This window comes from Colletotrichum acutatum (genome assembly GCF_030867785.1).
Source record: "Colletotrichum acutatum strain CBS 112980 chromosome Unknown BDZ83scaffold_23, whole genome shotgun sequence".
NCBI classification, from domain to species: Eukaryota; Fungi; Ascomycota; class Sordariomycetes; order Glomerellales; family Glomerellaceae; genus Colletotrichum; species Colletotrichum acutatum.
The window spans coordinates 165,238-190,015 of NW_026849017.1; the positions used below are offsets into that span (position 1 = coordinate 165,238).

Consider the following 24,778-nt stretch of genomic DNA (forward strand, 5'->3'; position numbering starts at 1 on the left):
GGGGGTTGCTTTGCGCGGACCAGTAAAACAACAGGGTGGAAAGGAAATGATGGTCGGCCTGGGGGGGTGGTTGAATTATTAGAGAGAAAGCGCAGGTACCTGCCTTGACTGCGATTCGTCGGTCTGTTTAGCGGTACCTGCTGGGGGGAGCCACTGCCAACTGGGGGGGGGGAGGTCTTATGCAGAAAACCCAGTAGTCGGGTGGACAGGGCAGGGCAGGAGCAAGGAGCGAGGTAGGAGCCGGAGCAGGAGCAGCAGGAGCAGCAAGAGCAGGAACAGGCAGGAACAGGAACAGGAGAGAGAGAGAGAGAGAGAAAGATGGGCGGGTGCGGGAGAGGAGAGGCAGGGTATGGAGCACAATGCCACAAAATGCTAAGTGGATTGAGATGGCTGGCTGGCAGTGGACGGAGGAAGAGATGGGAGAAAAAAAAAGAGGAGAAGACTGGACGGGGAACAAGACGAGAAGGGACTGGTGACTGGACGGAGGGGGGTACTTGGGGGTGAGGAGCCTGGGAGAAGGGGGGCAAACACTGGTGAGTGGTGAGGTGAAGGAGAACAAGAGGAGGATCAAGGGCCGGGGCCGTCGCCGTGTAGGTACTGCGTATGGTACGGAGAACCTAGGTACCTTGGACTCTACCTAAGGTATGTACGTAGTAGAGCGAGGTGAAGTGGGTCATCCTCTTTTGCCTCTCTTTTTTCTCTTCCTCCCCCGATGCTCTCCCTCTCTACGGAGTAGACTTTAGGCGATTGTTTCTCTATCTCATCCACACTCTCTCTGTTTTGTCCAGCCTACTTGTCGATTCCCCTATCCGTACAGAGTATCCACGCACCCGCGCTACGGATACAGCTCCCGCAATTGTTACCGAAGGTCCGTACGGATACCGCTGCACGTCTTCTCTGCTGCGCTGCGATGCGCTGCGCTGCTGCCGCCACGGAACCTAGGGCCTGAACCTGGACCAAGCTGGGATTCGGGGCTTGAGGTGGCCAGGGGTATTTCGTATGTGCAGGTTACTAGGGACAATGAAAAGTGGTCGCCGTCCGTCTGGTGGGGGCCTGGGACAGTGAATCGGTCGACCCTCAAGCTTGAAGCAGGTACAAAGCAAAGAGGGAGGGTACCACTACCAAGTGCTGGCTGCCCGTCTGGGAGGCCTACTGCGTACTAGTTGGAAGTACCGGAAGCTAAGTCCTTGCGTCAAGGTCAGATGAAGTTGCCGCAGCCTGCATAGTTACTCGCAGAGTAGATGGAAAACATGTGTGCAACTACTGCTACCACCAAATTCAAGACAAGAGAAGCCATGTCAGATACACTGGGGAAAGTTGGACTCGGTCAAAGGAAGGAAAAGGTAGGCACATCAGCCAATGATGGCTGATGAGTATTCACACACTGCGCTCGCCCACAAAAAAAACGCCGACGGTAATTACTTCCCGGGCAGAAAAGCGTACGAAATGAGGGCACGACAAGAGCATGACGGGAGGGAGCAAATGTCAAGATGGCGCCAGAATGCACCACCTTCAGAACCATGAAAGCCTTGAAGGGCATGCCAAATTCTCCAGAGCGGAGGCAGAGCCGCCCAAGACAACGACACCTTAATCTAAGAGAAGCTGGAGATATGAACTGGGATTTCCAATGGAAATTGAGACTGTACGGAGTACACATACACCGAGACGAACAAGAACCCGCCACGGCAGATGACAGCAAGGGCCCAGTCCTTTGTCCCGAGTACGTGACAAGAACACGGCCAAGGTACGGTACGAAGACCGGGGGAACAACGCAAAAAGGGGCGGGAGTGCCGCTGGATGACTTACGCAGTACCACTACTCTGGATGGAGAGGGTGAAAAGTATCCAAAATCTGTAAGACTGAAGGATTTGGGCCAGTCTCGCCAGCCTCGAGAAGCTGTCTTTGTCGTCTATCCCTTGCTCGCCTTCTTGGGTCAAACCCGTCTCCGAGAGGGTCGGGCTTGTCGAGCTTATCACAATGGTGTAGGTATTCGTGCAGACACTGTAGAGAGACTGGAAGACGAGCCACCAGGCAGACTGGGCCGAATTGGGCTGGACTAGACTGGTATGGCGGCGGCGGTGGTATTGCATCGAGTTCTGAAAGAAGAAGAAGAAAGTGAGCCGAATCGGACTTTTATCGGCCGGGTGAGTCTCGTGGTCCGTTACAATGGCAGAAGGGGGTCGAAAGAGAGGAAAAGACAACCTAAGCAAGCAGGTAACCAGGGTTCCCCGTAACGCAAGGCAGTGTGGTAGGCCCGACTTGGAGCATGAATAGAGTGAAAGCGACAGCCGCAGGCAGTTAGATCGGGTCGATTATGGTACACAGTAGCCGTAGGGGACCAAGGTATTGCTCCGTACTCTGAACTTGAAAAGGTTGCGAATCAAGGTGGCTGAGGTGCTAGATACCGAACGGCGATATTCCAACAACCAAGTCGAGTTAGGCCGGAGAAGCGCGGGGCTGAAGAGCTGGTAGAGAGAATGATGGGTATTCCGTGAGGTATCCGGGAAATGGTCGGAAAACAGATTGATGAGTGGAATCGGCTGGTGAGCAGATACACAATCGACACTAAGTCGTACTGAATTCGGCGCAGGCCACTGAGGGCACCTCTGCTGTGTGTCCGTATGTGTGTGTGTGTGTGTGTGTGTCAGGTACCGGGAATGCAGCGATGAAGGGCACAGCGGGAAGACAGGATGGATCGGTGGGGACGGCTCGCGGGTAGAGAAGAAGTCCAGACCCAGTGTTGATCCGTGTGGTGTCCGTAAGAGGCAGTCTCAGGTCTGGGAGAGGTGCGGGAAACTGGGAATGCCAGCGGTCGATTGGATGGGGACGTGGCAGTGGTTCGTCTTCTCCGTCTGTCTCTGGTGCGAGTGTCTCTCGGTGTGTTCAACAAGCCCCTCTGCCCCTGCCTTGCGCCCAGAAGGACAACCTACCGCAGTAAGAGAGTCGAGACACGGGGGAGTCGTTGATCGGATGCGTCGAAGTCAGGTCCAGTGACTCTCTGATGCACCAATCACAATGTTGCTAGTCGGGCTGATCCGATGTGTCGAAGGTGGCGCGATGGAAATCATGTCCAGGTGCAGGTGCAGGCGCAATCGAGTATCCATACAAAGATGGCTGGCAGGTGACTGTCTGCAGACAGCAATTAGCTGTGAGAGGCACGAGAATTAATAGTTGATGGTTGACGATTGACAATTGATGGTTCATGGTTGTTGGTGCATCCAACAGAGGTGGGGCACAAACTTGGTGTTATTTTATTTCTTCCCCCTTGGGGTCCTACCTAGACAAGTGGAACGTAGGTACTCCGTAAGGTACCTTACCTTACTCCGTCCACTACAGTCAGGTACGTACAAAAAATTGGATCCCGCAGACGAATGGAAATGGCCCAAGGACAAGTGGATTCTGGAACCAGACGTGCGTGCAGATGTGGGTTGGGGGAAGGAAGGGCCCAAGGGGAGACAAGCACGACAAGCGGAAGGCAAGAAACACCCCGGCGCAGGTGCCAACTGAGGTGGGCAAGCCCTTTCCTCCAAAGTCCACCTCAACATGAGTTCTTGCCGGCAATATTTGAAATCATGTACCGTTTGGCATTGCAGCAGGCACAATTCGTGATCATCCAACGGTCCCTTCCCTCCATGTCCGCCCATCTGGTCGGGTACCTATTGCAGCTACCTACCTACCTACCTACCTTGTGACGGACTTCCTCCATTTGTGGATAAATCGATTCTTGACTCTACAACTCCAGAGTCTAAGAGTTTGAAAAGACAGGCGGTTGAGGATTTTGCCCTCCTCAATTTACTCTCTTCGGGGTTTGCCAATCGTGCCCGCTCAGGACCGAATCCGAACAGCAGCGTTGGCAAAATAGTTTAACGACTTAGACTCCCCGTCGTCCGTCTCATCCCGTCTCGTCCTGTGGTTCTCAACCACACCATTGAGCCGTGCATCCCGGACCGCCACTCGACTGCTGTGTAAAGGAGGGGTTTGAGAAGCAAAAGTGGCTTGGCTTTGAGATATGCGTAACAACATTTGTCCAGTCGCAGTGAGGGTGTCATCTCCATCTATTGCAGGCATGCTTCTATCCATCTAGGAGAAGGAGCATGCCCGATGAGTGCTGCACCCGGTGGGAAGAAAGAAATGTCAGTATACCGTGTCCGTAGTCCGAGAAAAATGTCTTGTCCGCTTTTCCTCCGCCGGCTCCATACAATGCGGATGCGCGATGCGATCGATACCATACATGCCTTACTTACTGGTCAAGCCTCATATGGCATGCTGGCCTGTTGTTGGACATGCCCTGGTATTTGTGTGTGCTGCCGCCTGCGGCCTGCGTGCATGGGCAACCCAAGACTAAGACACCCAGATCCCGATCGAGTAAGCAGAAGAAGCAGGGTTTAGTGCGGTAGCTTAAGGCATCTAGAGTTGTAGATTTGGGGTCCCTACCTGAACTTATGACACTTGCGTTACGGAACCCGTCAACCTTTTCGCCATCATCATCTACTTACACATTATGATAAACCTGAAGGGACGGGTCACGGATCTATGTTGTTGTGCTCTCTTGGCATCCCAATCCTTCCACACCGAATGGTCAGACAGGTGCAGCGTTAGGTAGACTGATACTTTCCGCCTCACTTTTCACTTTCAACTCTTCTTGGGAAAATAAGGTAGTTATGCCTGGATATAAGGTGTTACCTCACGCAGTAGACAGGCAACGCAAAAGGCCAAACAAAGGTGCGGATAATATTATGGGGCGTTTCCTTTCCGCCTTGAACGGCGCACGGGCACCTCGCTCAAGATTTTGACTTTGACAATATTCCCTATCGCGCCATTCATTCTATTGCCTCGTCTTTTGATGCAACATCATACCTCTGCTAGGTATCCATCCTGCCTTACCATTTTTGTTATCACCTGAGAAGACTTATACAACAGTACAGATACATACAGTCGGTTTCTCCCCAAAAGCATCTCTCCTGATGAAAGTATCCTGTTCAAACAAAAGGGATAAAAGGCAACAATTGCCTCCTGGGCAAAAGATTGGCTGCCGGAGCAGGAAAAGGCGTATCGGCACCTGCCATCTGAGTGACATTGGAAAGAAGAGAAGCACAGTGGCACCTTCATTAACTCATTTAACCCCTGTCGGAACTGTTTCCAGATGAGAAGCTGCGGCAGACTGGGGTTTTCATTGGTCAATCAAACTACGGTACGTACCGCCCCTCCCGCATCAGAAAGTGGAGTAGGAGCCGCCGCACCGGCTGCGCACCCTCCTTCCCAAGGCTTCTCCTCCTTCAACCTTTCTTGGCGACATGCAACCACGACGCTTAACGCCTAGATGCTTGACGCCTTTGGTCTACTTCTGTTTCTCTCATGCCCTGCGCAGCCAACCTTGCATCTAAACGGCAAAGCACAACGGGATTTGCCCAAGTCGCCCTCAAATCATCTATTCGCAACCGCAACTTACACTTACCTACGCCATCTCAATTACACGCATGGGGAGGTCGGTCGGCCTCCGTACCTTTGCTTGGTGCTGTATCAACGCTAACATGCTACAGGAATCATGATTTCCCTGACTGTCTAATAACTTTGCGCTCGATCAATGGAGACAATCATGAACCACGATCAAATATTCGGCAGTCTTGTCTCTTTTGGGGAACACTGCGGCTCGATACAATCACGTATTATTTGACAAAATAATTTGATCCTCCAGTATTACGCATTCGCACAAGACCCAGACCCCCCTCGCTATCCAAGTACAAGCTGCGGACATTGCGCTTGCGCTTCTCGGCTACATCAACCACACGGTATCCAGTTCGGACACAAAGAATCAGCAGACGACCAGCCGACCCAGAAGCCAGCGATCCCAGCAGTAAGCGAAGTCGTACTATCGCAAGAGTCACAGACCACTCAGATGACCCGTTGTTTCTTTCACAGTGAGCTGCACTTCACCTGTAGGGTGCCTTGCAATGTGGGTCGCTCTAGCTAAGATGCATTGCATAAAAAGTAGATTGGATACAGACACTAGGCTGTATCCAGAGTCTCAGGTACCGACTTCCCATCTAATTCTGTGCAGCACTGCAGCATGCAGTTGGGTCCATGTCTTGGATGTTATGTTAACACATCCCTGACAGGCTGCGAATCGAGCAACTAATTAACTATCCGTACGAAACTGGCGTACGAATACTTCGTACACTACCGCTCATTGCACCGGCTGTTCCGCGACCTGTGCACCACATTCCCTATTCACGTCCACCTCACCTCATCAAGCAGACGAATATTCGTACATCGCCGCTACCCTACTGCAGTCCTGATCTGAATTCGGTCGCTGTTATTAGGTCATTTTGGACGCTGACGTGTCTAATGCTCCCGAGAGTGTCTTCCCTAGACGCACTTTTTATCCTTGTGTCTCAGCTGATCACAGGCGACAAGATGGTCAATGCCAAAATACAGCTTTTAGGAGGCGGGAATACGCAAGCCGCGTCTGCGGCGCTCGCCGAATAGAAACATTTCGACTACGATTACCTACCCCTCGCCTTTTGTCGCCGATGGCTGAACCGTATCGCTCCTTCGTTTGAACCTGAAAAATACTACCCACGATACTTGCTCGAAAGGCTTTGGCCTCGCTCTGGGAACGATCAGCGGTTGCCAAGTCAACATAGCCAGAAGCGCCCAGCAGCATTGGGGTTCAGCAAGGAAATCAGTGGCAGAACTCGAAAGCTAAACATAACGGGCAAAATGCGACTTAAGCACACCAGTCTACTGGACGTTGGCAAAATTTCGGCGAACCATCCGAAAACCTTATCCTCCAGAAAGGTAGCCACAGCGATCACAACAGTCTTCAAGTCTTCATACCTTTGCAGTTGGAGGGACTAGGGCTGGGACGAGGACCAGGGCCAGAACAACGATGATGACGAGCCCTTGGTCCAAGTGCAGATCTAACTCAAACGTTTGTTCGGGAAAACCCCAGATGTCAGGTGGCGATAATCACGGATTGGGCGAAGGGCATAGACAAGAAGACCAATGCCTTCCTTGCCGGGTCGCTGGGCGGGTGGAAGCCGTCATCGTCAGTCAGCCGGGGTCCTCGGATCATTGGGCGAACCACCCATCTATTTCCCTTGTTGCACAGCAGGCCCGCAAGCCAAGCTCGCTCCCTTCTGCTTGTTTTGCTTTTCCGACATCACCAGTTTTGTCGTCGTCCCAATTGTTCGATCTCATCTCAATTCAGACCTTATCGTAACCACCACAGATCACAGCCTGGCGCCTCGATAGATCTTTCGCCGACCCCAGTACCGCCTTGTGTTGCCAACGGCCCTTTCCTCTCGTTGTCGAAGCTTTGAGGATGTATCCGCAACGAAGCTTTCCCGTCATCCGTCAGGGTCATCTCCTGGTGGTTCAGGTAGGGTGGGCGGCCCAAGCTCTAGCTCTTGAGCCAGCTGGTACCATTACAAGCCCCAAGCTTCCGGCGTTGCTTCTTTTTGAGGTCAGAGGGAACTGATGTCTTGACTTTACTCCCTCTATTGGCGCACGTCGATGATCGTACTTGAGCGAAGCAAGCATACCGATATCAAAACCATCAAACCGATATCAGCATAAACTCTCCAAGCATGCCGCGATCACTACTACTTTTTTACTTTTCGGGCGGAACACATGATGAGTAGATGATGCCGTTTGAGCGTTCGTCGCGGCGATGGTATGCGTATGATTCCAGACGGACACCCAACTCTGACTTCTTTCACCGTTGCGTGGTCTAGCATCATTGCCGAATCCTGTGCCCCCATATCAGGCGCGGCATGGCCAAGAGTTGGTACTTTTCTAGAAAGTACAGTGGTGTCAATTCGCGTCTCGTCTCTTCTGAAGGGCAAAGAGGCATCAAACCAAATCGACGAACCTACCTACATACTCGACACTTATACACCACCGTTTGAGATGTAGAGAATACAAAATGACGCCTCTCCTTTTCTTCGGCGTTCAACAGCCATCCCCTGAAACTTCTGCAAGTCGACGCTCCTTTGTGTTCGGCATGGGAGCCCATCGCTGCTGGTACCCATATTCTGCTTCAACCTTGCGCCACCTCTCACTAATCCAAGGGTAACCTTGTGGAATGCCGTGTTGTTTTTGTGCTACCTTAGGCTGCTTAGGCTTCAGCTACAGATTTTCCTTCATTTTGAGAGATTGGAGCCCGTCAGTCCCGGCATCTAAAGAGCCTCCCATAGCGCCACCGACATATCGTTTGGCTAGGCGAATTATGGCAGTGTCATACCCGCCGGCGATGTCATTCTGCCGCCCGGACACGCTCTCTTGGTGGACAGAGCTGGCCAGGCGTATAATAGGTATGGCGTACCTAGCTGGCGCGCTAAATACCACTACATACCTCTGCTGACGCCAGACGATGTCGAGTATCAGAAAGTAGCCTACAATCTCGCTCGCACTGTGCGGTACATCGGCAGTCCAAGTTCGACCCTATACCGAACTTGGGTTTAGGCCTCCATCGAAGCACAATGGCGCATAATGGCAGCTCGTCTGATTCGCGAAGTATGTTACAAGATGGATCGAAGGAGACCGAAACTGACAGCCAATTATTCGATTTTGCCCAGGTCGAAGCTTTGACAGATATGTCACGGTCAACGTCACCGACAAGCAGATTCACTGCCTCGCTCCCGTTCCAGTTCGGCGAGGGCTCAACGTAAACTCCGCAGAAATTCGAGTATCTCCGCAAACCTAGTTGATGACGGACCAGTTAGTCATTGGTTATTGATGGACACACGAGATTATAGAACGGGGTACATTGCCCGGGTTCAAGATATGTCGTCGTAAGTCTCTTTACCAGCAGCTTTGATATCTTCGACAGCCGCCGATCACTCATGGACAAGAACGTAAATCTTCTTCGCTGGGCGGAAGACGCACGGGCTCCTGTTCCACCCAGGATCAAGGATAGAATCCGCTTGCTACTCGCTTCGAGTTACTGGCATTCCCCCTTTGTCACTTTCAAACTTGCATTGACCGTTGGTACGGATACTCGCTCCGTGAAAATTCCAATGCTATGAGCTACCAGGAGGTCGCAGCCTTCTGAAAGATGTTTTCTCATACTTCAGGCTCCATGTTTAGCCGTTTCACATTTCGACGCCAGGATCACCTTTCCTACGGGTGGCATGACGGATCTCGTCTAGCAACCGACGACGGTTCAGGAAATCGACGAGGTCTGTGTGTCATCTCAACGAAATGTCAAGACGAATAACAGATCGTGTCGCGGTTTATTAATCGTCATTCGCGAATCTGTCTCCGGAGTACACTCCTGTAAGGCAGTCCGCGGAGTGCGCGGGCCCAGCACGACGGTGTTGGACAACAATATGTCACCCCATACTTCTGCTACTCTCCATAAGGCCGAGGCAGTGAGGGCAAAGTATGGCACACTTGACAAGCAAGACCACCACGAAACCTCGAGGCTGCAGCAGACGAGACATTTTGTCGTTTCTTAGCCCTACGACTGGGCGGTATGCTTGCCCCCCCCCCCTTCTCTCGCAGTACAGGGCGAGGAGGAGAACCCTCCTGGCAGCTTGGCACGTCCCTGCTGCTGGCAAACGCTCGTTCGGTCTAGCGGGAACCATCTAAGAGATCTTGCTTCCCAAAGAAAGCCTCCCACGCCTCCATAATCAAGGGATACCAACGTAGCTTGCACGCTTGCACGTTTATGTAAGAAGCCGTCTCGACTTGGGTATGACATGCGCCTACCTGCGGGTGGCACCTACTTGCTGCACAGACCTGGCTATCAGCAATACAATATCAACGATTCCGGGCCCTGCTTTTGACAAGATGGCGAACTACTGCATCGTGCTTCGAAAGCATTGACTCGGTAGATTTAGTAGACTCAACAGAAACCACTATTAGAGTTTTGTAAGGCTATTTGTAGAGTCATTTCTCAATTCAGCATGGCGTACCTCCTATCATCAAAGCTTGTTGGAATAGCCAGCCGAATATCTAGTACTGGTGAGGTACTGTAGGTTTCTAAAGGCGTTGAACATTAATATGAAGCAGCGGACCGTAGCACGAGAAAAATCTCTCGCCAGAATCTTTCTCTGGTCATAATGGGAGAATTACAAATCTACATAGACGGAGCCGGCCCAACCGAGATTCGGGCTAGCCCAGCCGGCCAGATTTCACCGAGTATCAAAACGGGGCCCCACGGACAGTGTTACTCGGTAAGTTGCAAGGTACCGAAAGCAAAGCTAATTAAGGTGGTTTCCGTAGATTTCAACCATTGATGCGAATCGACCAGATCGATTCCAGTTCATGGTGGGCAGTCGACTCGCCGGCCGCCCGCATGGCAGACAAAATGCTCGAAGGGGGTTGAGTGAGCCAAAGGATATTCCATTAAACACAAGAACTAACTCTCTGCTTTCTGAGAAGCAATCAAGTCAACGCTTTGCCGAACTGCCCAATCATTCTTCATCTCACGGGGAGGCTACGGAGAACTTTGTGCTTATACACGGCAAAACTAATCTGGCATAGCGGGCAGCATTACGAAAGACTCTCGCTCGACCCGATTCGGGAATTCAAAAGCGAACGTCCGGCCCTTCGGGGTCTTGTGCCGGTCCAGTGCAAGGACCGGTACGAGAATAAAGCGAATTCGGCGTTCTAGTAGGCGCCGGGTTGGACCGAAATTTCCATACCAGGAAAAGGGTTTGTTGGCAGAACTGTCGACAATCGCTATCCCGGTGTGCCCCTTTGGAACGTTCGCAGGTCCGTTTACTGGACCGCTTTCTGGTCTACTCAGTTCATCGATGCAACGATAAAGGTTCATTGTCAGGCAGCAGCTGCGGCAGCGGTGGCGGATTTACCACATCAATTGCCGGAGACGTTCTTTTTCGGCCTCGTCTGCAAAGATGGTCTCTATGCCCCGTCGGGCAAGGGCGCAGATTTCGTCGCGGGAGAGCTTGAAGTGCTCCGCTACTAGCCTGTACTCGTTGGACAACGGGCTGCCGAAGACGCCAACGTCGTCGGTCTATTCGGATTCAAGAGAGTCAGCTGACATACCTTTTGAGGATCACATGAGCGTCGCGAAAAGATGCTGGAGAACGGTGGTGGAGGTCCCGGGAAAAGAAGAACCGAGTAAAGAAAACGTACGCCCAGAGATATCAAGCTCCCTTCCACACCCCACCACTCCCCGAAGTGATGGCCCTCGAACCCGCCCGTCACCATGCCCGCGTGGACGTTGCAGCTCAAACACAACTCGAGCCCGATGCCGCGCTTGGCGATTTCCCGCTTCACGTCCTCGCCGAGGTGGATCACGTGGCCCAGCCGGCGCGGTGACCACGACAGGATCTCAGCTAGCTCGGCCGGGTGGCCGGAGCACTCTGCCTCGCCAAAGTGGATCGTGATATCGAGGCCTAGCGCCCGAGCTTCGGCGAAGGCGGGGCGGAAGATGGAGATGGTTTCCGAGTTGTCGTCGTCTTGGCCCGCGGTGTGGATGCGGGCGGCCGGGTCGCCGCAGAGGTCTACGCCGACGACGCCCCTGTTGCGGAAGGAGGCTGCGAGGCGGACTGTTTCGTGGGCTTGGGATGGGGTATGGCGGCGGTCGACGGAGAGGATAAGGCGGGTGCGCATTGCGTTTGGGTTGTCCCTATGAGAGGTCTCGAAAGCGTCTATCGCGGAGAGGATGGTGGCGACGTAGACGGACGGCGGCTGGGGGGTCGGCGAGGGCAGGGAGCGCGGGGTGGTGCGGAGTTCGAGGTAGGTTACGCCGTCTGCTTGGAAGTCTTGCAGGACGGAGAGGGTTGCCTTACGGAGGGTGTCGACGTCGGTGATGAGGTTGTAGATGTAGGATGAGAAGAGGGGGAAGAAGCTGTGTGTAGATTGTCTTGTTAGTGAATCCAGGCTAGGGGTGGCGGATTGTTGGGAGGTAAAGGCGAGGTGAGGTGAGGCTTTACGTGGTGAGATCGTAGTCGTGTTTGCCGTCCGGCATCACGACGAGGGGGTCCTCGAGGTCCGTTCCGCCTGCCTCGTGCTTGATGACCCAGATGTCGTGGAGGGTGCGACGGCTTATGCTACCCGTCAAGTGAGCGTGGAGCTGTGATGGTGTCAGATGAGGATGTTCATAGCTATAAGTCTCACACCCGTAAGGGTTCCCTTGAAAATATACCTCGATTTTGGGAAGAGCTACAAAATCCATATCTATTGTTGGTTGGGAACCCATCTTGTCCCAAGTGTTGCGTTTTGTCTTCTTGAGGATATCCCGTGCTTGTAAGAAAGTTATGAGTAGATGTTGGTGTGATTTTCCCTCCTTATCAGCTGTCAAATGGGAATCGTCGATACCTCACCCCTCGTATTCCTGCCGTCTGTGCGGGTGAGCGGAATTAAACCGCCGGACCGGAAAAGAGGTGGTTGGGAAGAAGATCGCGGGGAAGTCTTCTGGGTGACGTTGAACTCAACTAATGTAGTTTGTAGAAAGAGGTGTGTGAGACAAGGCGACAACACTGCTATGTTTGGAAAAAAGGGTGAGGTGTTTTGCGATTGGCAGTATGCAATGCAGGTTTCCCGACACGGTTCCGAGTTGGAGCGGGCCGACGATGCCGATCCCGGAGCCCAGAGCCCCGAAACTATTGGGATGCGATCGCCTCCGGTGGAGTGAGACACTCCCGGCGCTCGCCGTCCTGTTTCCTTTGTTCGAGTCCGTGCTATTTCTCAAGATCTCGGTATACTATGCCTTTCAATGTTGCAATTGATTCTTGACTTTGTTTCTGTTTCTCTGCTACTACTTTGTACAATTTATCTGACTTTGAATCCTTTGATCCACTGTCATATTTGAATTGTTTATACCGCATTGCAATCATTCCTTTGAGGTGAATCACGCATCCCCATCAACTCCCACTGGAATGTCTCTCTTAACTATACATTTCTTCAAGGCGGCAAGCCATAACCGGGATCAGACAGACTTCAGTCAGCGCACGCAAAGCCCAAGAAGATGAACTTTGGATGTCGTGAACCGAACGAGGCGAACCACTCACATAAACCGCCTGTCTTGCAGTGCATTTTGATTAGTAGGTAAGTGTACTATCCATTTGTAGAAACACAAGCCGCTTTCCTAGTCCACCGTGTCATTCTTACTTGATTATCGCGAAGTCAAGCTGTCCAGCTCTGGTTTGCCATATGGCTCATGTTATACCCACCTCTTCTTCTTGTTACGCCAGTAAAGTCTCAAGTAATACCACCCGAGCAGATTTAAATTCTATTCAAACTTACATTTTCCGTGATATGAAAACCTTCAAACTCCAGATATGATGCAATGGACATCTCTACATCCGCATTCTGAGGTAGACTTGAGTTACAATGTTTCTTTCAGAAGGCCACACTTTGCGCATATACATAGGATACCACTGTTCTCCTTTTCCACCTAATCTCTTACCACTGCCCTTACTCCTGCTTATGTCCAATCCTCGGCAGACACAGCCACAACACGAGCATGACCCCCAAGAAGGCAAGGATGATCGGCTGCAAAACCTGCACACCCTTAGCCTGCGCCAGCGCGCCGACAGCAAACGGCAGAATCGCCGCCCCGCTGCCGCCAAACGCCGCCGCAAAACCAATGGTGCTCACATGCAGGTGCCTCGGCAGCAGCTTCGTCGCCGCGACCACAACCGCCGGGAAAAACGGACCCAAGAAGAACCCCTGAAGCGCGACAGCCACGGCAGAAACGTAAAAGTGCGGCACAAGCCAGAAGACCAACTCGAGCGCCATGGCGATGGGGATGTAGACCGACACGGCGAGCTTAACGCCCAGCTTGGGGGTGACGAATCCGAGGACCGCGCGGCCGAGGGTGATGCCCAGCCAGAAGCCGACCGAGGTCATGCCCGAGTCAAAGTTGTTCGCTTTGCGGACCTGGATCATAAACTGCACGATCCAGCCGCCGAGGGAAACTTCGGTGCCGACGTAGGCGAGGAGGAAGAGTGCGCAGAGCCAGGTGACACGGGCGTAGGGCCGTTTGAGGAGGGCGGTGCGGAGGCCGCCGCCGCCTCCGGCGTTGTCGCTGCGGGAGTGGCTTACCAGCTCGCGGTAGACTGCGCCGGTTTGCGTCCAGAAGGCTGCCGTGCACCATATGAGCTCGATGGAGGCTAGACCGAGCTGGGGAGTTGACGTAGAGTTAGATCATGCCACTCACTTACATACTCTCGTCGTGACGGAGAAGGGGGAAGTTGGGGGGCTTGAGACTCACCATGAAGTAGTAAAAGTTCCACCAACCCAAGTTCGCCTTGTTAATCATAGTCGTGGCAATCAACGGGGCAATCACGCCGCCGACGCCATAAAACGCGTGCAAGAAGCCAAGAACCTCGTTCGCCCTCGCCATGTTGCCAATGTACGCGTTCCACCCGGCGTCGCTCAGGCCGTTACCGAAGCCGGCGACGACGAAGGCGGCCACCAGCGCCGGGTAGGGCGGGTGCTGGGAGATGATGATGTAGGCGACGATGTGGCACGTGGAGGCGATGACGGCGATGCCGCGCTGGCCGAGCTTCAGGTGGACGTAGTTGTTGAGGGCGGCCGAGAGGACGTAGCCGACGAAGGGGGAGAGGAAGACGAGGGAGACGACGACGTAGGAGAGGCCGTAGTAGGTTTCGAGCTGGTCAAGGGCGTCAGTCAGCGCGAGACCGGGGGTATCACAGTTAGCTTGGACGGGAGGAAACGTACGTAGGGAATCAAAGCCTGTTACTGAGGTCAGTCGCTGCTATACACTTTTGAGTTTCTGATGAGAGTGGTGAGAGGAACTTACACCGTAGGCGGCATCATTCGCACCGGAGACGAGGAGACTGAAGAAGCAGGACAGGACTCTGAAGAGATTTGACCTCGGGTGATTCCATCTCTGCACAACTTCGGCTGTTGTCGTCGGAGCCGGAAGACCTCCCGTCGCATCTGTGCCCGATCCTAAAACATGTCCCTCGGTATTTAAAAGGCTGCCTTCTTTCGAGGTCAATTCCTGGAGCGGAATCTCCTGGCCGACTGTCAACGTTGTCGACTGAGCAGACATGTCGTATCTAGTGGTAATCGCTCGATGTCTTACTCCAGACTCTTGAGGAGGAGCTTGTCGACTCGAAGTTGATCAAAGCTTTCAATTGGGATTCTTTAATCGTACTTCAGCCGTAGTTCAAGTAGACAAAAAGTTTGGCGGTCTTGGGGTTTTATGGGAAGCAACTTCAAAGAGTTTAAATTTGTTTGAAAGTTAAGAATGACGAATGGGGATCCTAGTCTATCTTGGACGGAATATGTAATACGCCATTCCTTGCATGGGCGATGTGGGACGATCTCAAGCTTGAAGCGGGTTACTCCAGACTCACGGAGACCTACCTTTGCGTCACCAAGCTTTGTATCCTTATTGGGATTGGCTTGGCAGCTACCGAGTGTCTGTCTACTGGCAACGGAATGCCACTTGTTCCCGGAGAATTTTTCGCGGCCAGAGTCAAGACTCAACTACTGCGAGTTCATGTGACTTTAGCAATGCTCCGGGGCAGACACAAGCTCTGCCAAGGTGAACGATCGCCAACCCGGAAACCCGGACACTGCGAAACGGCGGCCGGCCCGCAGACCCGGGAACTCGATGGGTTCTTGGTCAGCTCAGATCAGAGAGCTGATTGGCTGTCTGGGTAATGTTCGGTGAATCTGGAGGTGAGCGTGCTTAGAAAACCGGTAGCCGGCAAAGTGTTTTGTCCCCCGTGTGGTCGCTCACCATCGTTAGTCCCGAGGAGATGGCGGAGAGGAGCGGACATAAAGCCCCAATTTATTAATATAAGTGGACTCGAAGATTTGGAGTATTTCTTCATTAGGAAGGATAGTCAACCTGCAGCGGCGACACTCCGCGACGTCTACTTAGACTGCATTGGAGGAATAGGTGCGTCACGGGTTGAGTAGTATTTTTTATTGGATAATGTAATATGCGCCAGAGAGGTCTGAATATGAATTCCGTAATGTGCTTACATTGACCGAGTCAACTTGACATGCTGGTTTTGCCCCCTTGAATTCAGAATGTCTCTTTCATGACTTTTCCATGTCATCCTTGGAGACCATAGTCGACTTACTAAGTGCTATAAGTATCCTTTTTTTTTTTCCAACGAAAGAACTATCAAGTATCTGTATCCCATTGTCGATAGTCACACCGGACGAAATAACCCAGTCGCGGAAACTTGAATAAAGTCGAATGACTCACTCATTGTCATGTGTACTAATATGTGTACTCGCCGTCTTTCTTTATTATGTTGAGCGGACCTCCAGCAACAGTAATGTAAACTCTGACTGAGGAGTCAATCTCCTGGATCTTGAGATTGAAAATTTACAGTTCAAGAGTTTTGCTCGGGAAGAATATGAATGACAACGATCAGCTGAAAGGGTCGACACGGAAGAAGAACAAAGCCATCGAGAGCTGCTCCCAATACTCGCCCCAATCCCACATGTCAACCAAGACCTCCTTCTATTTAACCTCAATCGCTCACCTGGTTCCCCGCAACCACGTGAACACCAAAAGAACAAGAACATATTCAACCTCGCTAGGTGACACCACATCTTGACGTTTCGTATACACCTAAGTAGCATGTCATCAAGCCTCGGCATCCCATCCCATAAAAGGCTGTACGTCGATAACTTCAAGGTAGAGTCCGAACAAGCTCGGTCATGCAGGTGAGATATGGAGTCCTAGGTCATCTCATCCTCCGAGATCACCCGCAGGCCATGCATTCACTCCCAGCAACTCGGAAACTTTTACGCAGCTTCGGCTCGTCCCGTCGCTTAGACACACTTTATCTCATCTGCGGAGCCCGTATGAATATCTGCCTACATCATATCACATGCTGCAAGCTAGGTAAACCCCACGTCCATCATGTCAAGTCGTATGTGTGTCTAAAATCGTAACATTTCCTCATTATTCAACTCTCACGCGTCCGAGCGCAGGATAAGCCGAGGACCCTCGGTAGTTGTTTTTGAACATTGTACAGGTGTTATTGGCAGAAAAAAGCAGCATCGGACAAAGTCCTACAGGGTGTAAAGGTAGGTAGTCGTGTTTGTGCGTTTGTTGGTTTTTCATTTCCCCCCTTTTCGAAGGAGGGACTTGAATCGGGTGTCCCAGTTTCTACCCAGTCTATCGTTTCCCCGCCCAGCCATTAAAAGCCGATCGATTCTATCGTTTCGCTCAAGACACCAATAAAACAAACAGAGGTTGAACGGAAGAAAAGGTTACAGGACACAAAAGAGAAGAAACAAAAACAAAGAAGTGAAAATTATCCCAGCGCCAAGGGCAAGGAGAATGATTCATAAACGCCTAGAGTAAAACCACCCGAGCTTATTCTCTTGAAATGTCGCGACCAAAGACCTTGGACTTGAGCCAGTCGTTGACGACGAGGAGACGGTTGCGAGCTAAAAGGCCAAGAGCGTTAGCATGTGACTACAAGAGGCAAAACCACGTCAGGAGATGTTAGAACTTACTGCTGAAGCACATGGAAAGGTAGGCACTGCGCCAGAAGAAGTAGGTCATGGTGCCACCGCTGGCAATGTTTCCGTTCCACCAGGCAACATCGGCGACAGCCTTCTCGCTGCCAATGTAGGCCAAGCTGCCCTGGTGAGAGTAGTGGAAGGGCTTGATGTCCTTGATGCGGCGGAGCTGGCGCTCGTGGGCCTCGATCTCCTTGGCGACCTCGGCAGCGTTGCCGGGCTTGAGGTTCAGGTTGGCGCTGAGTTCCTGGACGCGCTCCTCGAGGGTCTCGGTTCTGGCCATGTTGTTGAAGAGTTTGGCAAGGAAGTTACCTTCCTGTGCGGCGACCTGAGCAGTCGGGGCGTATCCGGCCACGGCGCAATCGCCAATGGCCCAGATGTCACGGGTGCCCTGAACAACGAGGTACTCGTTGACGGCCAGACCGCGGCGAGAGTCCTTCTGGGCGGGAATCTTGGTGATGAGGTCGCGGATGATGGGGCGGACAGCGTTACCGGTAGCCCAGACAAGAAGACCGTAGGGAATGGTGAGGGTCTGCTTCTTTCCGTCGGGGCCGGTACCCTCGGCCTGGACGTAGGTGTCGGTGACCTTCTTGACCATGGTCTTGGTCAAGATGTCAATCTTCTCCTCCTCAAAGGTCTTCTCGGTGTACTCAATCAGCTGCTTGGAGAAAGAGGGCAAGACGTTGGGGAGAGCCTCGATCAGGGTAACCTTGAAGCGGTCGGCAATCTCGGGGACCAGACGCTTGATGTCTTGCTCGAAGAAGTCCTGAAGCTCACCAGCGAACTCGACACCAGTGGGTCCACCACCAACGACAACCATGTGCATGAGACGGCTGACATCCTCGGCAGACTGGTCCTTGAAGGCGGCGGTCTCGACGCAGTCCATGATCTTCTTGCGAATAGCCTGGGCGTCGTTGATCTCCTTCAAGAAGCACGAGTTCTCGCGCACGCCCGGAATGCCAAAGGTGGCGTTCTCGGCTCCGACACCGACAACCAGGAGGTCGTAGGCGACCTCAGTCTCGGATGTGGTGCCCTTAATCTCCGACGTATCCAGGATCTTGACAACCTTCCTCTCGGGGTCGACGGAGCTGGCCTCGGCTTCGTAGAACTTGACGGCGGCCTTCTTGTGACGGAGGATGGTTCGGATGGGCTCCATAATGGAGCGGTGCTCAATCGTGCCGGTGGTGCAAGAAGGCAGAAGAGGGGTGAAGAGGAAGTAGTTTCTCGGCGAAATAACGACGACGTTGTAGTTTTCTGTATCGAGCTTCTTCAAAAGAGAGACGGATCCCCAGCCAGTGCCTGTTACAAGTTGTCAGTATGCGCGATATGTACAATGCGTGTATGGATGCCGCGCAGGCCGTCGAGTGAGAAACTTACCGAGAATGACCAGCGTCTTCTTGGTAGGGTCCAGCTCGACCTGGTCCTCGGGGTGCCTGTCATCGTAGACAACGTATCCAATGTAGCCGAAGAGACCCAGGGCAGAGAGGTAGGTCAAGCGCCAGGCCCATCTGAAGGTCTTGCGGACCTTGCCAGCCTTCTTGGGAGCGACATCGGCGTAGTTTCTGGTGAGCTGGCGCGCAACGGTTCCGACCTGGGGAAGGGCGGCGACTCTCGGCCTTGCGGTGATGGTTCTGAGAGACTGTCTGGAAGTGGTTGTAAGGGTTCTGCGACCGGCATTGGCAGCACGCGGAGCTTTCGGGACCAGCTGCTGGGCTGCGCGGAGGGAGCTCATGGCTCTGACGGAGGAAGCCATTGCTTCAATTGGTGATGGAGAGGAAGGTCCCCGGTGACCAAAGATGGTTCTTGATGGCGAGGCAAGAAGATGCGACACTTGGTTGAAGGGAAGGGAAGAGGGAAAAGGAAAAAAAAGTCACGAAGGAATTCGGAGGAGGGAGGAAATTCGGAGACGATAAGGATGCGCGGGCACAAGCTGGTAGGACTGAACAGGAATTGGGGGTGGGAATCCCAAGAGTGTGACGCAGCAAACGAAGAGAGATTTGCAGGCTGGCGGCTGGACCCTCCCGACCTGGCGGTATTTTTTGGCAGCTTGCAGAAAATTTCAGGTGCTACGGGGGTGAGGACGTGAGGTCAGAGATAGCGCGCTCCGCCTGCGGCGCCGCCAGCCAAAAAGATGAGGTGGAAGAAATGGGAAGCTTGGACGGAAAAGACGGCGTGTGATTGGGTGGGCTGTTTGCGGCAATACAGCAAACTCCCAAGAGCAAGCAATGCTGCTGCCGACATTGGATCCAAGATGTCTTGGCCGTCCCGGGACCCAACTGCCTTAGGTCCCTTGTTGCGCTTGTTGTGCAATGTTAGCTGCTTACCCGGTGCTAGGCATACAGGGGATTCAACTAAACTCCGTATCGTGGTCCGCGCAGCCGCAGTCTGCTCCCAATGGAGCGCTTGTTTTTGCCCTATCAGTGTTTGGTCCATCTTCCACCTCAGCTTTGGGGGTCACGAACGTATGGGCCATTTCAAGGTGGGCTTGAGTGGGCCTCGGGGTGTCTCTTGCCCTTTTCCCCCGGTTGTCTTTGTATTTTTTTTATTCTTTTTTTTTTTTTTTTTTTTTTGCTCATCTTGGTTGGCCTTGCTGTTTTTTGTTTTCGTTGCGCGGCGCCTTGTCCGCCGGCGGCCTTGATCCAAAGAAGAAGCCCGGCCACGCCCCGGCCGAATCCCGGCGTTTTGTCATTGAATTCTCCTTCCGCACCTGGGCACTTTCGGTCCGTCGCACCTTTACCAACTGCGCCTGGTTGATGTCGCGATAGCAACCCAGACCAGGATGACTCAGGAAATGTCTCCATCGCGCGCTCTTTTTTTCGTGACTTTTTTACCCGCCGTCAAGCATCGCACCCAATCATGCCTTTATCTTACACACGTCCCTCACTAATATCTCTCAAAATCCAACTGTGCTTGACCCGCCCCCCAACTCCACTTCCCCGTCCACCCTTACCAGCCTCCAGCCAACTCCAGGCTCCGCTGCGCCAGATCTCATCTAAATCTCCAAATTGTTTATAGCGACAGTACCTTATTGTAAAGCCTCTCGCGCACATGCTTTTCAATGCCATGCCATCCTTTCCCCCGAGAAATCCAAAGCCCGTGAGCAAGCTTTCATGCTCCGGAAACTTACCTCAATCCCTCGGGATACCTCGACCCAAGGTAGTCAGTCATACGCCCATGTCATCACTCCCGAAAAAAATGACCACTACACTAGTACCCGCAAGCTCCAAATGCCGTTTCTCCGAAGGGCCCCGAGCTAGAGCACGTCTTATCTCGGACTTGAGGAGTTCATGGGTCTGATTTTTAGCGTTGCTATGTGGCATGGAGTCGTTCTGCCCGAACTTGTTCCCCATACCCGACCACTTCCCGAGCCCCGAAATTGCGCTCCATCCGGCCGAATGTCCCGGCCAATTCCTCCCCCTTTGCCCCCAGTCCGGCAGTCCGGGCCCTCGTCTCGAGGTCAACGGCCACCGTCTCCCGGGAACCATCAAGGTGCCCATGCGGCCCGGCGACTCCACTACTCTCCTTCTCTCCGAGATCATCGCCGAAACCGTCGGACTTAGGAATTCTGGAGAACGGGACGGGACTGGCAGGCAGGCACGCGACGAAGACCGACCAGGCTCTTTCCTTAAAAGCATCAAGCCCCAAACATATCACCACGGGCGTTCGCTCTCCGATGTTTTCCTCTATTCCTCATCATCCCGTACAGGCTGCCGGGAATTTCCGCCATCGATCTTCCTACATCCAAACATGTGGTGGCTGCTCACGAGTTGGATGCCACCATCGCCTCGGCCAATTACGGCCCTCTAGTTACCATCGCCTCGGCTCCTGTCAATCACTCGCTTCACTTCGTCCTGTCGCTCATCTGCTCTTCTGACCTTCCAATCTGGCACCTCCAGACTGCACATGGCCCAAGACGCACTCGTGCGTTGTTCTTCAAAGCACGTTGTGAGACTGAAAGTGCCCTCACATTCACAGCTAGCGTCGTCTCCACAGCTATCATCCAGAGATGGGATTACAATCTCAGCACATGCTCGAAACTGATGGCCGAGGAGAAGAAGGGTCCCCAAGCGGCTCATCGGCAACATGTGCAGATTAGGAAAAGTTTCCTTTGCTGCCTCCGAGCCAAGCACTCTCTGTACGAACCGCAGCCTTGGGGGAAGGGGAGGTGCCGGGGAGGAAATAGGATCGAGCGGGTAGGAAGCTAGTGTGTCGGCAGTTTGGTGATTGCGCGCGCGGAAACGAAACGGGGTGTCCATTTCGGCACAGCACATCTTGTCTCTCTTTCTCGATGCCCGGGCCCGAGATGCTGAAACGCCGCAAACCCAACCCGCCAACAGCAGGTGAAGGGAGAAAAAAAGAGGAGGCGCCGATGGGATGGGATGGGATGGGATGGGGGTGATCACTGTGCCTTGTGGTGGATACTGAACCCGACGGCCAAGATGAAACAAGGTTCGTGTCTGACTTACAAGCTCACACAGGAGAATGTGGGCCAAGACCTCCAGAGAGCCGAGACTGAGAGGAACTCGAATCCAGAGGCCTCGCAGACGGAGCACCGCCATTGCACCAGCAACCGCCTGGTATGACACAAAAACCGTGATCGGGTCTTGATACGGGCGGCAAGGCTGTGGATGCATTTGTGGTGCGGCTGCAAAACCCCACGGTTTCTAACATCATGCAATTCCTCACCGCGAGTGTTCGCTTGCGTGCCGTCTTATCCTCGCGGGCTTACGCAAACCGCGGGCCCCTCATCGTTTGATCACGAACAATGTCCGTCGGACAGCGTCATGACGCGAAAGCTCCCTCACACCTCAGCTGCTTCCATGATCCCATCTGACAGGCGCTTAAGCGCATGACATGGACCCAGTGCGGCGGCGGCGAGCTGAACCCGCTGCGTTATGCCGGCAGATGGAAAAAAGAGGGCGCCCATTGAGGATGGACCACAAGAACCACAAGAAGTCCGCACCATCGAAAGGTCTCGACTGAGTCGGCTGAGGAATCTCGACTCATATCGAGCAGTCCACTTTCGTCCGTCGATGGTGTAGCGAAGCTAGCTCGTCAAGTTGAAAGGTCAATGGGCCCCATCATCATCCATCCCCAAATGAGATGGGGCCGAAACGGCCGGCAGGTTGAGCAGTACGTACATAGCAGAACTCCAGAAGGCTCGCCTCGCAATATACTTTCCACATTTCTCGCCAATCTTGCAGTGTGGTAAGAAAGAGAGGGTGGAGGGGGGGGGAAGCCAAGTCAAGAGCCTCGGGTGCATCCATGCGGCAGCACACCCGAGTTCTTGGTAAGAAGATCGTGAAGCTTGGCAGGCAAGATATCATGGTAGCCAAGCCGTGGAGGATTTGTCAAGCGAACATTGATCCCAGCAACCTCTTGTTGCCCAGGAACAAAATCTGTTTGGATTCTCTTCTGACCAATTTTCTCTGGGCAAAGAGTCCGAGTATATTAATGTCAATTTATTGTGAGGGAAGCCTTGGTAGTCTTGGTAGAAGAAGGTTTCCCGCAGCTTTTGACTTGTGAAGCAGAGCACGGTCGTTAGATGATGTGAATAGATCTCTGCCAAGCCTCCGCCATGGGCCTCTCGTATGCATGCGGCGTAGGTCTTTCTGTACGAGGGGGGTGTCTTTTTCAGGTATACGACTGATGAGCCTCAAGCGCCTTGGGAAAGTTGTACAACCCCTTCGTAGTAGAGTCACGGGAGCTGGCTTGTTTGAATCCCTCGAATACGTAGTTTAGAGATGAAGGGGTAAACCTCTCTTGATACAAGCCGAGAAGCTCGCGTTGAGCGGAAAATTTGAACCTTCGAAGAACGCCAGCGGTTAATGGCTAGTGAAGGCCAAGAAAATCCATCACAATCAAGCTTCTTTCTCGTTACCCTCCCCCCCTCGTAAAGATCCAATCAGCAGGCGTAGCAAGGTAAAAGGCAGACGGAGGAGGTGTGATTTTTGGCTCGGATCCGCCCCCTGATAGACAGGTTTCCAGATGCCAAGATGGGAGCTTAATTGCACTGTTGGATCTTCCTGTGACAAGTCTTGCGAAGTTTGTTGCAGATTTTGGGCAAGCCGGCAAGGTACGAAGTAACGAAAGAGAGAGAGAGGTTGAGATGAAAAGACTTTTGAGGCAAAGGCAGCCAAACACGGGGCAACGAGGGGTCCTGGAGACAGGTGGGAACCGGCTCGTTACGGCAAAAAAGGGCGCAGCACAACGGGATGTGTAAAGAGGTGATGGTTTGAAGAGGTGTGTCTGTGTGACGAGGGGGGGAGGGAAGTTCAGGTTTCGAGGGTTCGGCCGTGCGGCCGTGAGATGTGGCTATAGCATGGCTCCGGGACCAATAGCAAAGTGCCCGGCTTGGAGGAAATAATTGAATTGGGGCAGAAAAAGAGAGCGGCGAGTCACTAACATAATTGCACGCTAGTTACTTCTTGCTCAGGGGCAGCGCGAACGGAACGAGGCGAGCAGTAACCTTACAGAGGGAACAGTAGTTTATTGACTCGTAGAGAATTAGCCTCGCGGAGAGAGAGAGGAGGAATGTTGAAAGCAAGATATTGAGGTGGGCGAAATTACCAATATGAGAGTTTTATGAGGCTCTTTGGGTTTCTGGAAAAAGAGTTGGCTTTGTTCAATAGCTTTTCGTGTATTCCACCCCCTTACAGATTTCATTGGGAAATAAGCCGAGACTAGTTCGCTGGGCGTTTTGCCCAGAGAAATGCGTTTCCGTTAGCCAGATCTGGCAGGTGAGGGAGCGACAAGGGGAGGGGGACCCAAGCTGATATAGCAGTAGTAGACTTAACTATTGGGGGCATTTTCCCGTATTATGGCAGTCCCTTTCTTCCATGCAGCTAGGTTAGGTTGGCAAAGCATGAACCACCGGCACGAAGTAGGTAGGTAGAGCCTCATCGATGACCCTGGGCGAAGCTTGTACGAGGTGAACGCCACTTCCGGATGATGATCGCGCGGTTCAACGGCTGAGTCTCAGGGTTTTTAAAAGACAGGGTTCTCGTTCAGTAGACATCCGTCACTCTTCTCTGAAAGGGGCGGGAGGGGGACAGGCTCAAGAAGGGGCTGAGGGAATTTGGTAAAGTCTTTCAAACGTGACTTTTGACGATGATGCAAACTGTCGAACCCAGCTTTCGGCAAGGCGGCAAATTCGGCAAGAACGGCCATTTCAGACTTTCAGTTCGAGCTCCTGAACTCCTTTCCTACGCCGGGAAAGGGTCTTGAAGGTGATGATGGAACGACAACAACCAGGTGGTGTTTGTCCGTACTCCGTTCTGCGTCTGCGTCTGCGTCTGCCTCCTCGCCGGCCGGCCTCACCAGTGATCCTCCC

General features: G+C 53.0%; 5 protein-coding genes across 5 annotated transcripts; all 5 read right to left on the reverse strand.

Moving 5' to 3' along the window:
* Positions 1–1,112: 1,112 nt before the first annotated feature.
* On the reverse strand, positions 1,113–1,588 carry BDZ83DRAFT_612251 (uncharacterized protein). Its single transcript, XM_060507708.1, has one exon. The coding sequence runs from the start codon at positions 1,538–1,540 to the stop codon at positions 1,328–1,330; it is 213 nt and encodes a 70-aa protein (XP_060367626.1). The 5' UTR covers positions 1,541–1,588; the 3' UTR covers positions 1,113–1,327.
* A 9,228-nt stretch (positions 1,589–10,816) lies between these two features.
* Positions 10,817–12,175, reverse strand: BDZ83DRAFT_749883 (adenosine deaminase; the record flags this gene model as incomplete). The annotated part of the gene is made up of 4 exons (XM_060513837.1): positions 10,817–10,984; positions 11,107–11,824; positions 11,910–12,049; positions 12,122–12,175. 4 exons carry the CDS (start codon positions 12,173–12,175, stop codon positions 10,817–10,819), a joined length of 1,080 nt encoding a protein of 359 aa, XP_060367627.1.
* A 1,217-nt stretch (positions 12,176–13,392) lies between these two features.
* Positions 13,393–14,998, reverse strand: BDZ83DRAFT_572240 (major facilitator superfamily domain-containing protein; the record flags this gene model as incomplete). The annotated part of the gene is made up of 4 exons (XM_060504482.1): positions 13,393–14,100; positions 14,192–14,593; positions 14,662–14,676; positions 14,744–14,998. 4 exons carry the CDS (start codon positions 14,996–14,998, stop codon positions 13,393–13,395), a joined length of 1,380 nt encoding a protein of 459 aa, XP_060367628.1.
* A 2,298-nt stretch (positions 14,999–17,296) lies between these two features.
* Positions 17,297–19,198, reverse strand: BDZ83DRAFT_649446 (uncharacterized protein; the record flags this gene model as incomplete). The annotated part of the gene is made up of 3 exons (XM_060510279.1): positions 17,297–17,370; positions 17,440–18,744; positions 18,823–19,198. The coding sequence occupies 3 exons, from the start codon at positions 19,196–19,198 to the stop codon at positions 17,297–17,299; spliced, it is 1,755 nt and encodes a 584-aa protein (XP_060367629.1).
* A 1,966-nt stretch (positions 19,199–21,164) lies between these two features.
* Positions 21,165–22,162, reverse strand: BDZ83DRAFT_195943 (uncharacterized protein). Its single transcript, XM_060501624.1, has one exon. It carries the CDS (start codon positions 22,077–22,079, stop codon positions 21,249–21,251), a length of 831 nt encoding a protein of 276 aa, XP_060367630.1. The 5' UTR covers positions 22,080–22,162; the 3' UTR covers positions 21,165–21,248.
* Positions 22,163–24,778: the final 2,616 nt, after the last annotated feature.

Bases quoted from the DNA above. Each gene is read 5' to 3' on its own strand.
- BDZ83DRAFT_612251 (XM_060507708.1), bottom strand. From the start codon at position 1,540: ATGCCCTTCAAGGCTTTCATGGTTCTGAAGGTGGTGCATTCTGGCGCC.
- BDZ83DRAFT_195943 (XM_060501624.1), bottom strand. From the start codon at position 22,079: ATGCATCCACAGCCTTGCCGCCCGTATCAAGACCCGATCACGGTTTTT.